Source organism: Branchiostoma lanceolatum, chromosome 8 (genome assembly GCF_035083965.1).
Source record: "Branchiostoma lanceolatum isolate klBraLanc5 chromosome 8, klBraLanc5.hap2, whole genome shotgun sequence".
Lineage (NCBI taxonomy): Eukaryota > Metazoa > Chordata > Leptocardii > Amphioxiformes > Branchiostomatidae > Branchiostoma > Branchiostoma lanceolatum.
Genome location: NC_089729.1, coordinates 16576499 through 16590103, shown reverse-complemented (window position 1 = coordinate 16590103; position 13605 = coordinate 16576499). Strand labels below are relative to the sequence as shown.

The following is a 13605-nucleotide window of genomic DNA, read 5'->3' as shown; positions in this document are numbered from 1 at the left end:
AAAGACCAATGACGGTAAGCAGCGTATCTCTCATGTGTTTAAAGCAAAGGTCATAAGATCGAGTTAGGGATGTAACAATGCCTCCGAGGGCGACAGTGATTGGTTAACGTTCTTATCTTCGTGTGTTTGTTGACAGGATGCACACATGGTTGAAACAGGTGGGTAAACACGTGTCGGATAGGTCAGCGGCTGGGTCAGCGGGAGGTCGCAGTGTGCTGAGAAACTTGTTCGTTTGTTTCGTATAGCTACCTTTTTAGCCATAACACACCAGTAATGTGCAATAGGTTAAGCTGCGTAAGTCCGGACTGTAAGTTTTGATTCACTGACATCGAAAAGGACCCCTAATCATTCGATAACGGATAAGTGTGGTGGGATCTTTAACTTTCACGAGGTGTGGCTCTCCTCACAAACAGGACCTCCGACTTTACCTCCAATTCGAGAGGACGCCCCTAACCGAAGCTAGAGGCTCATTTTCACATGAGTAGAGTGAAATGAGTGCTAAGTCCCTTCCCCAAGGCACAGCGTTTGGGATTGCTAGGCATTTGAACCCAAAACTATACGATTCTAAGTCAACAACGCTAACCACAAAACCATCTTGCCACCAACTTAAAAATAGAAGTACAGGTGCATCTGGCCTATGGAAGCTTACAAGTAATTTTGAGACTGAAATTTTGCTACTGATAATCCAAAATTTGCTATCAATGCAAATTGCTGATCGTATCGATAACGACAGCTGATAGGCACGTCACTGGGACGCGTCATGACGTAGTGTTGTGTGTACTTTTCTCCTCGTGACGCGTTTGAGTACAAACATCAACAAAGACTTTAAGTCGTAAACAGCTTTCTTGTAAGATATAAAAGTAGACTCGAAGTCTCAGTCCACAGAATACCGGTTCGCCAAGGCCCCATCAACAAGACATCGACAGGTTCTTAGATTCCAGTTAGACCAACTCTTAAGACTTCAACATGAACCGTCTACTCTTGGTCCTGCTTGCAGTCCTGCCGGCTGCAGTTATCTCCGTGCCCGCTAGGCACCATCGCAGAGCTAGATCGAACTGTAAGTCAACAGTCTAACTACATGTACCTTAAATCGTACATTTAACAATGCGTCTGGGTGGTAAATCACTTTAATATAGCGGTTCGGGGGAAAATGGAGTAGGTCACGGCACTTAATTCTAATGGTTTGAACAAACATTACTGTCTGAAATACTAATAATCAAATATTAGTGATGATGAAATTTTAGCGGTTGACAAGTGACCATTAAATCAGCTAAAATTAAGTTACAGCTAACAAATCAAGAATTACTATTAGTAATGGCTCAGACCGTTGCCATGATTTGACTGTAACAATGTTTTCTCACACCTTTGTGCTTTGATGGGGTAAAATGACGTTGAAAATGCCAATGTTGAGTTGCAAACAATGCCACCATATTATCATTTTCCTGGCCTTATCCAAACTTCCTTGCTTGTATCTTTCATGAGACCAGTCGGTTTATGTTAAGTTTTGAGATTTCAATAACATTGTGCTTTTATGCACGTTCCTTCCAGATTTCTCATGTGAAGGGAAAGAGTTCGGCCGTCTGTACCAAGATCTGCAGGACTGTCAGCGGTACTTCGAGTGCGTGGAGGGTCACTCCGAACCGTTCCACCGCAACTGTGCGCCGGGAGACATCGTCTTCGATGAAGACCAACAGCAGTGTGACTGGCCGTCAAACGTACCGGCTCCTTGTGGGGTATGTACCTCTAACCAGGAGTTTTCTATGCAAACGGATTGTTTAGAAATGTCGGAAATTGTTCATAGGTCTAGGAAAAAAATGTTGTGTTTTCGGTTACCCGGCCGACCCTAGCAAAAACCTGCCAACCCTAGCCTTTTTGTTTTGACCGCTGGTATGGGAAGTCAAATTTTCGATCTGACATCTGAGACAGAGTGCTTGTACATGTATATCTGCATAACTAGAATATGAAAAAAACCCTGAGGCATTACAGTTTTAGATTGCTAAACTGTATTTGTTTGATCACGGCCGAAATCTGAGAAAGATTTAAAACATCCACACGTACTGACTCTAATCTTTTTTCTGGGCCAAAACCGGAAACACAACATTATTAATCATCCTTCACCTGATATCTTTCGTCGTTTTGTCTATTGAATTATATGGTCTGTGGTTCGTCCTTAGCTCAGTTTTTGTTGTCGTTCTCCTTGCAGACTAAAGATGACAGCTCTACAGAGCAAGAACAGACAGACGACAGCTCTGAGGAAGACGGCGGTAACCAGGGAGGGGATGGGAACGAGAACGGACAACAGACCGAGGCGGGAGATGGGAACGAGAACGGAGAACAGACCGAGACGGGTGGAGATGAAAATGGCGGCAACGGAGAAGAGGAGACAGGCGCCTCGGACGAAGATGAGAACACTGACGGTGATGACGTAGACAGTTCCGAGGAATCCTCCGAGGAATCCGAAGAATCGTCCGAGGAATCCTCCGAGGAATCCGAAGAATCGTCCGAGGAATCCTCCGAGGAATCCGAAGAATCGTCCGAGGAGTCCTCCGAGGAATCCGAAGAATCTTCCGAGGAATCCGAAGAATCTTCCGAGGAATCCTCCGAGGAATCTTCAGAAGAATCTTCAGAAGAATTATTGGAGAGTTTCTTCGGAGACATCTTTGGGTAGATTGGTCATCAATGATATACATGTGTAGCGGTAGACCACGAACCTATGTACGTGGGTGGACACTAGTATGTTCAGTCCGGGCGGAAAATTGATTTTGTAACATAGTTCTTAAATGGGGGCCTGTCCCCACAACGCTTTAAGCTAAATTCAGGCGGACCGTCTACGTATTACGCAAAATTCAGGAAGGCTGGCTACGATTTACGCTAAATCTATGCTTGAGTTAAGTTGTTTATATATGTTTATCCTTAATTGTTATTGTTTCATTGTGCTAATTTCTGTGTACATCTTCGATTTTGTTTTCCCAACTTATGTACATATTTTCTTATAATGTACACTCTATATTACGTTATATACGCTAGGCCCATTGTTGCCTTAAGCTTTGATCTGAAAGAAGTAAATATGAATAAACAAATATGCATCCTTACCCATTGTCAGTGTTGTTATGACGTATGACCAATGACTCATATAAACTGGGTTAGAATTGAGCGAGAATTTTCAAGAATTCGATGTCGCGGAGAAAGTGCTATGGGCGACCAACGCAAGGTAAGCGTGTTGTAGCTACTATTACATACTTGTAAAGTTCATAACCTTTCATTCACAATATTGTAGTCGAAATTCTGAAATCAAGCCGATCAACATCGTTTCCATGACGATTGTTTATTATGCAATATTAATAAGTTTATTGCAAATACATATCTGAGGGTCAATTGCAAGTACATATAACATAGGTATAATAATAACAATAAAAAACAATGGTATTGAGAACTACTTCTTATATCTTACTACATTTTAAAGCAATGACACTATACATTTCAAACAGCATTATAACAAAAACGACACTGTCGACAAAATGACCTGTTTTCAGCTCTGACAGCTTTTTTGTAACGATAGTAAATTGTCTGTTTAGAAGCGCGCTTTAATGTTCAATTTGGCCTAGGACTGCAGCATAACTCTATGTAATATAAATATTAAAATCTCCTTGGTTGTATGCAATAAATAATGCGAAACATAGACATTCGAATGGTCATGTACTGCTTTAGCGAGGGTAAGTGGTAAGACGTAAAAATGGTATCAACCACATCGAGTCTGTGAGAGTCCTTGTATAAGTACCACGCCCGTATCGTTTATAACTTCATAGGGAGTCAGTGACAATGTTTTGACGTAAGTTCGCTCCTGGTTGTAAGAATGTAGGTCATGCGGCGATCGAACAGCAGTCTCTGCGAAGTAATAGATGAGCGTCGTGTTGTCTCTGTTGGACGGAACGAACTCGTAGACATGGACCCAGTCACAGAGGTGCATCATCATCACCACACCTGTAAAATAGTGTTAAGAAGCTGATGATAGTCATTCCACAAAAGGCGTGGCTAAGCAGTAAGGCAAATATATCGGTATACCGACGGGTAAGGACATGCCGACCGTCTATAACTCACACGAAAGTTCGCGATTCCACGAACATAAATTGCATTGTATAATACGCTCCTTTGCGTTTGGCCACCGCATCGTAAACGCTGCTCTCTGTATATGTAAATACTTTCGTTTGGAACCGCATCATAAGTAGCGACACCTACCGTTGCAGTGCATAGGGAACCAGTCAGAATTGCCCTGAGGAATGTGCCAGACGGTCATCGAAAGGTCGGTTGAATAAAACACTTCGTTGTGTACAAAAGTCTTGCATTGGTTTTAGAGAACATTGAATTTTATATTCAGTTGAGCCGTTTGCTGGGCTGCGTTGCACTCGATCTAAAGAGCTGCTGAAGTTTAAGTTTCCATACAAAGAGAGAAAAAAAGAAGGGTATTGATATTTTCTAGTCGAGGTTTAATAAAAATGTAATTCTTACCAAATAGTCCTGTACTTGGACTCATCTTTGTCTTCTCACACATTCCAGTAGAAGCACAGAAACGCGCCATCTCTGTCTTGATGTCCTGCCCAAATCTAGGCCTCTGTATGAAAGGCAAAGACCTGTTTGGAAATGTCTTCCTGTATTTTATCAAGTTATCAAACGCATGATGAGGATCCTTTTTAGCGTCCACTCCTCGTGGTTCCAAGTTGATGCCATCCATGTTTCTAATCACTAATGATCCGTGTGTGAATATGGTACTGTTCTCGCTCCAGAATTCATCCCCGCACTTTCGGTGAGGTATGAGTGTGTTGATCAGACGAATGTCAGTCCGTTTTCCGACGAACTGTTCAAACGTGTGCGTGGGTGCGCAGTTGAATCTCAGCACGGCATCGTGGCTGTCTGAAAGAGAAATGTGACCGATAATCTGTATGTTCTGCGTTTGGATTAGACCTCAGTATGACTCATGGCAATGCGGAGGGCTTTCATGAAAATCACAAAAATTTGAAACATGTACTTTTTTCTACCAATATATGATATGTAACCATCCCAACTTAGGGTGCGGTCACATTCTTCGTATGTCGCCGTTCGATTTTGAGGGTGAAAAGTATCTAAGCAGGCTGTGGCTAGCCTCCGATGCAGACTCCTCCCGGCTGTTTTCTTTTTCAAGTTTTTGTTTTTATACTATTACATTTCTTTTCTAATTGCTTCCCGGCCAACAACAAGAAAAAAATGTAATCTTAATCTTCTTAATCTTAATCATACTGGACAAAACCCCAGTGGGGCATCTCGTCCAGGTAATAGTAAAACTGGAACTTAGAAAATGAAAACAGCCGGAAGGAGTCTGCAACGGAGGCTAGCTGTGGCAGCCGACGAGGATGTAAGACTGCCTTTTCAGTAACAAGACAGTTTGTACGACACATGCACGACTATTGCAAGAACGCTCGCCGTACGATTGTACGACGATCGCATGACGAATGTGACCAGGTCATTACCTATCTCCCGACCGTACGTGTGAAGCCTCAGGGCGTGACTGCTACTGACGACTGCGCACGAGTTAAAGTGCACCAACTTCTCCAGACTCTCCTCCGGCAAGACGCCATTGTTTTTATCTTTGGCCGCCTGTTTCCTTGTTATGGTGGAAAACGGAACCTTCTTCTTCAATCTACACAACATTTCTTGTCGTAATTTTGACAGTTTTTCGGCTTCGCGCGGATTGATTTCCGTGTGGTTAGTCGGCGTGTTTCTGAATGCTCCAACTAACTCGGCGTCCATAGCATGCACTGGTATATACTGATGTGTGGCATTTTGTAGCATTGGAAGTTGAGATTTCCTATCATCCATAGCTTTATAGGCTTTAAACACAGACCTTGTCATCAATGTCTTGGGTAAGATAATATAGACCATTGCACAAACACACAGACCAGCAACGATAAGCAGGAGCATCCTTTTCCCCATGATTTGTTCCGTTGAGTTTTTCCCTTTCAAACACGTCACCAAGTAGTGTCCGTAATGTACTAGTATAAGAGCTGAAAAAAATAAACAGACAATCACTTAAAGCTAAACCGAGCTACACGGACAAGCTGAAATAAGTCGTTATACATATAAAGTAGAGTTCCATGAACTCAAACATTCGTCAAGTAATTTGGTCTCATTATGCCATAATGTGCATCATCCATGTTTAAATCAATAATCTGTACCAGGGTTACATACCTTATCTGTATGAAATTCTTATTCTTATTCTACGTACCACTGAGGTATTATAGCATGTTCTGTCTATTGTAACTGTCCACAGACTGAAACTGCACTTAGATATAACATTTTACGCGAAGGTAATAAATAATTCAAATATAAGAGGTTATGAAGGTGCATAATGATAAAATGCAATGAGGAAGATTAAATATTTATGATATGCGTCTGTCCTTGTCACAAGTGGCACGCAGCCACCGGGATTAATCTATCACTGTAATGGTTAAGTCAGCCTCGGTACAAAACATGCCTGAATGTATCAGACTCTAACTTCATCACACTCAGTACGAATGCACTGCTGCTATCAGACGATAAAATGTGGCATCTAGATTGGAAATTCTACTTGTTGTTTACATACGAACGACCACCACAGACAAAGCATGTTGTAGCTACCAGTATTATTACTAGACATCAAAAACAAGGAGGTGTAAAAGCGTTTAAAAACCTACACCTAGGTAACATGTACTTGGTTTTGTTGCGAATCACACGGGAGAGGGCTATCACACGCGCCTTAATCAGTGATGAAGTGTACATTTTCTGTTCACGAATGGCACGACAGCAGAGCAATGCTTGCTGATACTGACACGCGTTCTAGGATGTTAATTACTGTACAATAGGGGTTGCATACCAACTCTAATCACCTCCTATATGACAAGAAGAAGAGTTTTTTCAGCTTTCGAACAAGCCTGGATGGTTCACGCCACTGGACCAGCCTCAGTGCGGTATGAACAGGGAGGTCGTAAGTCACGGTCAATGGTGGTGCCTTTGCCAAGGGAACCGGAAGTAGAAAGGTAGGAAAGAGGAAATAAACCTTAGAAAGACACAGACGTAACAGTCGGAGACGTGGGTGTTAAAAAACGAAGAACAACATCTGGCCAAAAGTTTGGTACAAAAAAGGGGTGATTTATAGACGTTTAGTGACTCACCTGTTCACAAGTGTACTTGGGCCAGCAGGTATCCAGTTCATAGTGCGCATGCCCGGTAGATATTTTGTTCCGTGCTAATCCTGTTTCTGCTTGATTAACAGACTCCATTTTAATCCAGTATAGTACCATGTTATTGTATAGCAGCAAAACAGGTCTTTGAAGGTGTTACAAACCTTTCCCAGACAAGGCATCGCTGAAAGCAACCCAGTGAACCTTCTTTATTATACAATACGTGGCGGAAGATGCAATGTGCTACAATTAAAACTGACAACTGTGGGTTGTAGGGGCTTTTCGAAGGTTACCCGATACATGTGATTGCCTACCAGACTAGAGTTACAGCCTTGGTTATGGAGGAAGGGAAGGTAATGCTCACTGGTGTTTTCGGTCCGACATATCACACCTCACCTGAGGCTCGTAGAACATGTTCTTCAGAAAACTGGATTCCTGACGTTGTTTGGTATCCAAGTGAGCAAGTCGGTAGGCAAAACATCATGGTAATATTATGACATGTCTAGCGCATTGCTCTTTTACGCTGTGCTCTTGTGACCGAGCGGGACAAATTTGTCTTAACGCACCAGTGAAACTCTATACACACGCTGAAAACACCCAGGTCACAGGGGTAAATAATGCTTCGGTCCCATTTCCAATCCGGGGCCCGGCCGGGCAGCTTGTGGTAACTAAGAATATGATACAAAAGGCAACAAAAGACACAAAACGTAAAGAGATTACTTCTAGCCATATATTGTGTATTTTGTTGATGTGCCTTTTTTTTATTTTTTCGTTTTCACAATCATCCCAGCTAGACCCCGGATTGGAAATGGGACCGAAGCATAAAGAGGGGTGTCAATACAGTGCCAATGACGATAGGCTCTACTGTGTTGAAAAATGCCTGCGCTAAAGCAAAATACGCCAGTAGTGATACTGTTCATATGTCTGTTTCCAACAAGGCCAAAATAAAAAGTGTCTGATAATGCTTAGGTCCCAATTTCGCTCCTGCCCGTAGGGAGTATAGTCCCGGCCGGGCCCCGAAGCCACAGATTTGTCCGGTGGGCTGCCGGGTACGGGAGGGGAGGTACCTCTCGGTGTCCGCACGATTAGCTCACGGTGTCTATTTGTTACTTGGTCCCGAGTTGATTTTAAGTCCGAGTTAAAATAATTCGGGGTCCCGGCCGGGCCAAAAAAAGCCAAGCCCGAGTGATTTAGGTGTTTTAGTTGAGTACCAATCTTATATGCTATGATGAATCTGCCTCTGTCATAAGAAAACATGAAACTAAATGTAATAGCAGAGTGCTAGTGATCCACTGGAAATTATGTGGGAGATATGTACACAATATCACGAAAACATGATAAAGAAAGAGTGTTTGTGTTAATGTTTTATAGGAGAAGCTTTTCTAAGTAAAAATGGTCCACTCAAAACAAACAATATTCTCTGACGTTTAAAAGTGCCCTGAAAACCAATCTCATAAGCTATCGTAGCCCCTGTAGTAGCCTCATATGTTCAATTATTATCTAATCTTAATTTATAACATCAGTTATCTTATTATCCTTGTTGTATCGCTACCGCATTCTATATACTAATTTAATTTATGATTTATTGATCATAATTAATTTTGATTACTATAGAGGAGGAGGGCCTAGTAAAAATACATGTACGCCTTTCCCCTCCTCCCACACCTGTTTTATCTATTGTTTATCGTATTATGTATCATGTACTTTCTTGTTGTGCAAATAAATAAAGCAAAAACAAAAAACAACATGTTCACATGTCAACACTCCAAGCATAGTTGCAAATTGGCATTTTTTTCGAAAATCTCAGGTCGTCTAATTAGCATATCGGCTATGATACAAAGTTTCATGTACGCTGAAGGATTGAAAAAGCTTTCACACGATAGATAAAAGTTAGTCTTGACGCTTTGATATTGCTCCTTTTGGAATCGGTAAAATTACATTTCGCATAAACCTAATCGCAGACACACTCGTAATAGTAATTGAGGCATGTGCGTGAGCTTCAAAAGAGAGACTGATCATCAGTAAATGGACGAAGACATTGGAGCACGTCAAAAAGTAGCATCTGGTCTTGTGTTAAGGTTTATTGAATTAGAAAATCTCACCGAAATCTCACCAACAAACAAATTGTCACAATGTCGGCTGGACTATATTTGAAACTTAAGATTCTATTTGGTGATAAGAACTACTAGTATTCACTGACGTAAGAGAACTGAGAAAATTGGAGCTGTCTCTAGTAAATGAGTCCAAAATTATAGTGCAAAACAAACTTTATCGTTCAACAATCCGTACAGGGAAGACTGTTGTACTAGTTATGCTAGGGTCACATTTCCCAACCGGGGCCCGGTCGGGCTGTTTGCGGAAACGAAAAGTCAAAGTGTATGTCAATAGATTTGCACAAGCTATGCTCTTAGATACTTTTGCGTACGTTTTGTGGTTTTGTTGTCTTTTATATCATAATTTTCGTTCCCAAAGACTGCCCGGCCGGGCCCCGGATTAGAAATGTGACCCTAGCATTAATAAGGACTATGTGTAATAACACATTTAGTCTAAAATGTTTGTTTTTTTACTAAGTAGGCATGTGTAAATGTATACAATAAACTCATCATTTTTACTTCATAAACAATTCAGAAAACATTGCACTATGTTTTTCTTAAAGTGTTTTCAACATCTAGCTACGAAAACAATTATACGTGTTCATATAATAGGTCTCGACTGTTCAAAGTCATATACACCCCCGCCCTTGCCTGAGGTAGGGCGTGTTTCTGCTGTTCGGAAACCTGACAAGTGGCATCATGCAGGGGCAGAAGCACGACCAGACACGGACTGCCAACACTGGTGAGTTTTCATGATTTACTAACTACTATCTAGTACGCAAATGGAATGTTCGTCCTGCGAAGTCACATTTCAAACGACAAAGGACGGTGACGCCTGAGACATTTTCATTTGCAAGGTCTTAGATGTATATTCTCCATACAAAGGCTTCAATTTTTAACGCCTGGAGGGAGGGGAAAATCCCGACCACTCCTAAACCCCCGAATGAAACATTGATAGCTGAGAGTATATTCGATGAATTTTTTCTTGCACCTGTACTTCTTCCGTTGCCCTATTCTCTCGAAAAAGTAAAATGAAATAAAAGATCAATGTTTCGTGTGAATATACAATTCTTAAATTTTTTAACGAGGATAACCTTAATGATTTAACGAAATGGTGTGTACATGTATGTATCATCTAAAATGAGTGTAAATACCAAGGTGACCGGACAAAATGAAACATCAGGATCGAAAATCAGACGACACAAGTTCTTTCTTTCACAAGTTTCACCATTGATGAAATAAAAAGAGTGACTCAGAACATTTGTTGGTCATAACAGTCATTGCATATATACTACTATGGCCTCATAATGACATACGTTACACAAAGTTCTTTTTCTTCTTCAATGTAGTCGTCATTTGCAGCACTGGATTTACTAAGATAATTCTATTTTTGCCCAAACATCATGATTCTGTAATTTTCCTCCAGGCACCACGCCCGTGCAGCAGTCTCAGACTAATTGGAGGTCAATTGCCGACGCAGCTGCCAATGTGCCCAACCCTATGTACGCCTCAGGAGCAGGTAAATACTTTCGTTGTTGCGCAGTCATTTCTATATTTCTTATTTCATATTTTATTCACATTCATTTCATAAGTATAAGGCAACAAGCACGATTGCTTATGTTTATAGAGTGTGCTTCTTACAATTACATTATTTTCATATTTAATGAGACAAGATGAAACAAAAAAATTATAAAAACGCTTGTTGTTTTGTGAAACAGCGACCTCCGATGCTGTCACTGACAAAACATCTCCTAGCGGCCTGAGCAAAAAGCTTTGGATTGCCATAACCACCTGTACCGCCCTACTCGTGGTTATCGTCACTCTACTGGCTTACTTTGCAGGTCAGTTGGTTTTAATTACTTACTAATCGCCTTGGTTGAAGTTATGCTACTGTCATGTTTTGCAGACCGATCATTATGGTACTTGCAAAATGATGATTGTGTTGTTGGAATCTTAATAGTGTCGTTGCAGAAACCTATCGTAATTTTCTTTCTTTCTTTCCTTACATAGTTAAAGTGACAACTGTTTCTAATGAGATTGCTGAGCTTAGAGCACAGGACAGGAAGATGAAGCAACGAATTGTAGAACTTGAAGGTTAGTAGCATGTAGTAATGAAATGATACATATAATAATTCCATATGATTAGATGATGGCAATTTCATGAATGCTATGTCTTATGTTCTACAGATCGATTCAAATGACAGTATTTGCTCGTCTTATCTGCACAGAGCAGTGACACAACAATGTAACAGAGTACATTTCATGTGTCAACTCATTGAGATGATAATGATTTTACGGTAAATACAAAGTTTACCGTGTGGTTGTTCGGCGAACATTAAGTTGATCGTCTTCCAAAAATGGACGTACATGTCTTTTTTTATTTTGTTCATTTTCACATTAACAAAACAACAACAACAGGAGAAGAACATTAAACATACTACTAGTATAAGGAACATGAATACCACGGATCCGGTCAATACATAATCTATAAGCGGAAAAGAGACTGAATACAAATCTTTTGCATCGTAGTTCACTTTGTACAAGAGAGACAATAATCTCAACTGATACATACGATGAACAAGGAAAACCTCAATGGCTGCATGTTTTAACTCAGTCCCTATCTTTTTCTGGCCCAAAAGATTCTGGCCCATTTGCTGCTCCCGGAGCAAAGGTAGCCATGGGGCCGGCTGGCCCTGTGTGTATCGGGCCGCCGGAACCTCCTGGAGAAAAGGGGGCCATGGGGCCGGTTGGCCCTGTGTCTGTCGGGCCGCCGGGGCCCCCAGGAGCAAACGGAGCCATGGGGCCGGCTGGCCCTCGAGGGTTGATAGGGCCCATCGGCCCGCCTGGAAAGAATGGAACGTCAATGTTTTTGAAAGCTGCCGAACCACCTACACATGAAGGTACTCGACCATTCTACTCAAACGTTTCAGAGTATATTAGCATGAAAGTTCATCTGAGTTGGTAAAATACATTATGAACAGATAAACTGTTCTCCAACTAAACAAGAGTCTGAAGACCCAAAATCTCCATGAAATTTTGTTTCATATATGATGCGTTTTATTATGGAGGTATAGATTTTCCTCATCACCGGCTGTTGGGACCCGGGGAATTCTTGTCCTAGATTTGAGACTAACAGATGTGACAAGTGTGACCACATGCCTAGATTGGAGGTGTATATATTCCTCATAAATTATGCAAATTCAGTCCAATTTGCATAATTTGCACTTCAGTTTGTACATCTCTGTCCAATCTACCTGCATACCAAATAATCAGTTATTCTCTTTAGAAGATTATTACAAATACCCCATTGCAGTTCCAGTGACACATACCAGGGGGCCCAAAATCGACCTTGACCTTTCTCCTCCCAACAGCGACCCACAAACCAAATACCATTACAATCCATTTACACGTTCTTCAGTTATGCTGACGTTAAGCATACGGTGACATAAACATACACACACGCAAACGTACGCAAAACAATATCCCCATGAAAATTCTTTTTTCATGGAGATAACAATTGGACTTACCGGAATCTATATTGATATTTATAATTGATTAATATTCAGTTGTGTAGTGGTCCATCTGTTTTCTTGACCTGGCTTCGATCATATGGCTCAAATTGACGTTTTCGGCGATAAAGAGGTATCTACATCAGAAAGTGCCACTATTAAAGAAAATGACATATTAATCAACGGGCATATATTGCACGACTGTAATGCAAAGCATTCAATGCAGCCGATTCAATGACACCATATTTTGCGAGTTGGGGTCCTTCGTCAATATCAAATATTCTATCCCTATATGTATGACCTAGGAGGTTAAAATCAACCCCTCGGTATGACTATAGTCAACGTTAAACCTTTTTTCTAGTTGCCTGTCCCAAAGGTTATGGGGAATGGCGTGGAACCTGTTACAAGGCGTTCAACACCCCAGCAAACTTCGGGGACGCGGTCCTGCATTGTCGTCTCGATGGCGGTACCCTTGCCATGCCCCGAGACGCCGATAACAACAACTTTCTCATCGGTCTCAAGAGCTCCGTCGACCGCAATTCCAACTTCTGGTTTGGCCTTCACGACCAACGCAAGGAAGGAAGCTTCGAATGGATTGATGGCACTGAACTTGGGTGGGAATACAACCCATGGGCTCCGCAAGAACCAAATAATCATGACAACAAAGAGCACTGTGGTAGCTACATGAAGTCCACCGCCCTCAAATGGCTGACGCAAAACAAGTGGAATGACGACACATGCAGCAAGCCGTTGCCCTTCATATGCCAGGTGGCCCCAGGGTCTTCACTAAAACATACCATTCCTTAAAGGCAA

The 13605-nt window shown here is 41.6% G+C and overlaps 2 protein-coding genes across 2 annotated transcripts; one reads left to right on the top strand and one right to left on the bottom strand.

The window, feature by feature from the left end:
- Positions 1 to 364: 364 nt before the first annotated feature.
- Positions 365 to 3079, top strand: LOC136440973 (uncharacterized). Its single transcript, XM_066437182.1, has 3 exons — positions 365 to 1057; positions 1549 to 1733; positions 2204 to 3079. Exons 1-3 carry the CDS (start codon positions 967 to 969, stop codon positions 2666 to 2668), a joined length of 741 nt encoding a protein of 246 aa, XP_066293279.1. The 5' UTR covers positions 365 to 966; the 3' UTR covers positions 2669 to 3079.
- A 356-nt stretch (positions 3080 to 3435) lies between these two features.
- Positions 3436 to 6053, bottom strand: LOC136440700 (beta-galactoside alpha-2,6-sialyltransferase 2-like). Its single transcript, XM_066436799.1, has 3 exons — positions 5502 to 6053; positions 4507 to 4908; positions 3436 to 3981 (listed from the first exon to the last, which is right to left on the bottom strand). Exons 1-3 carry the CDS (start codon positions 5962 to 5964, stop codon positions 3740 to 3742), a joined length of 1107 nt encoding a protein of 368 aa, XP_066292896.1. The 5' UTR covers positions 5965 to 6053; the 3' UTR covers positions 3436 to 3739.
- Between the last annotated feature and the right edge of the window lie 7552 nt (positions 6054 to 13605).

What these genes read in the sequence shown, in the direction of transcription:
- LOC136440973 (XM_066437182.1), top strand. Translation starts at nt 967, where the DNA reads ATGAACCGTCTACTCTTGGTCCTGCTTGCAGTCCTGCCGGCTGCAGTT. An exon ending in TCGCAGAGCTAGATCGAACT is followed by an intron (nt 1,058 to 1,548) that starts GTAAGTCAACAG and finishes CGTTCCTTCCAG; the next exon opens with ATTTCTCATGTGAAGGGAAA. An exon ending in ACGTACCGGCTCCTTGTGGG is followed by an intron (nt 1,734 to 2,203) that starts GTATGTACCTCT and finishes TTCTCCTTGCAG; the next exon opens with ACTAAAGATGACAGCTCTAC.
- LOC136440700 (XM_066436799.1), bottom strand. Translation starts at nt 5,964, where the DNA reads ATGGGGAAAAGGATGCTCCTGCTTATCGTTGCTGGTCTGTGTGTTTGT. An exon ending in CACGTACGGTCGGGAGATAG is followed by an intron (nt 4,909 to 5,501) that starts GTAATGACCTGG and finishes TTTCTCTTTCAG; the next exon opens with ACAGCCACGATGCCGTGCTG. An exon ending in TCCAAGTACAGGACTATTTG is followed by an intron (nt 3,982 to 4,506) that starts GTAAGAATTACA and finishes ACTATTTTACAG; the next exon opens with GTGTGGTGATGATGATGCAC.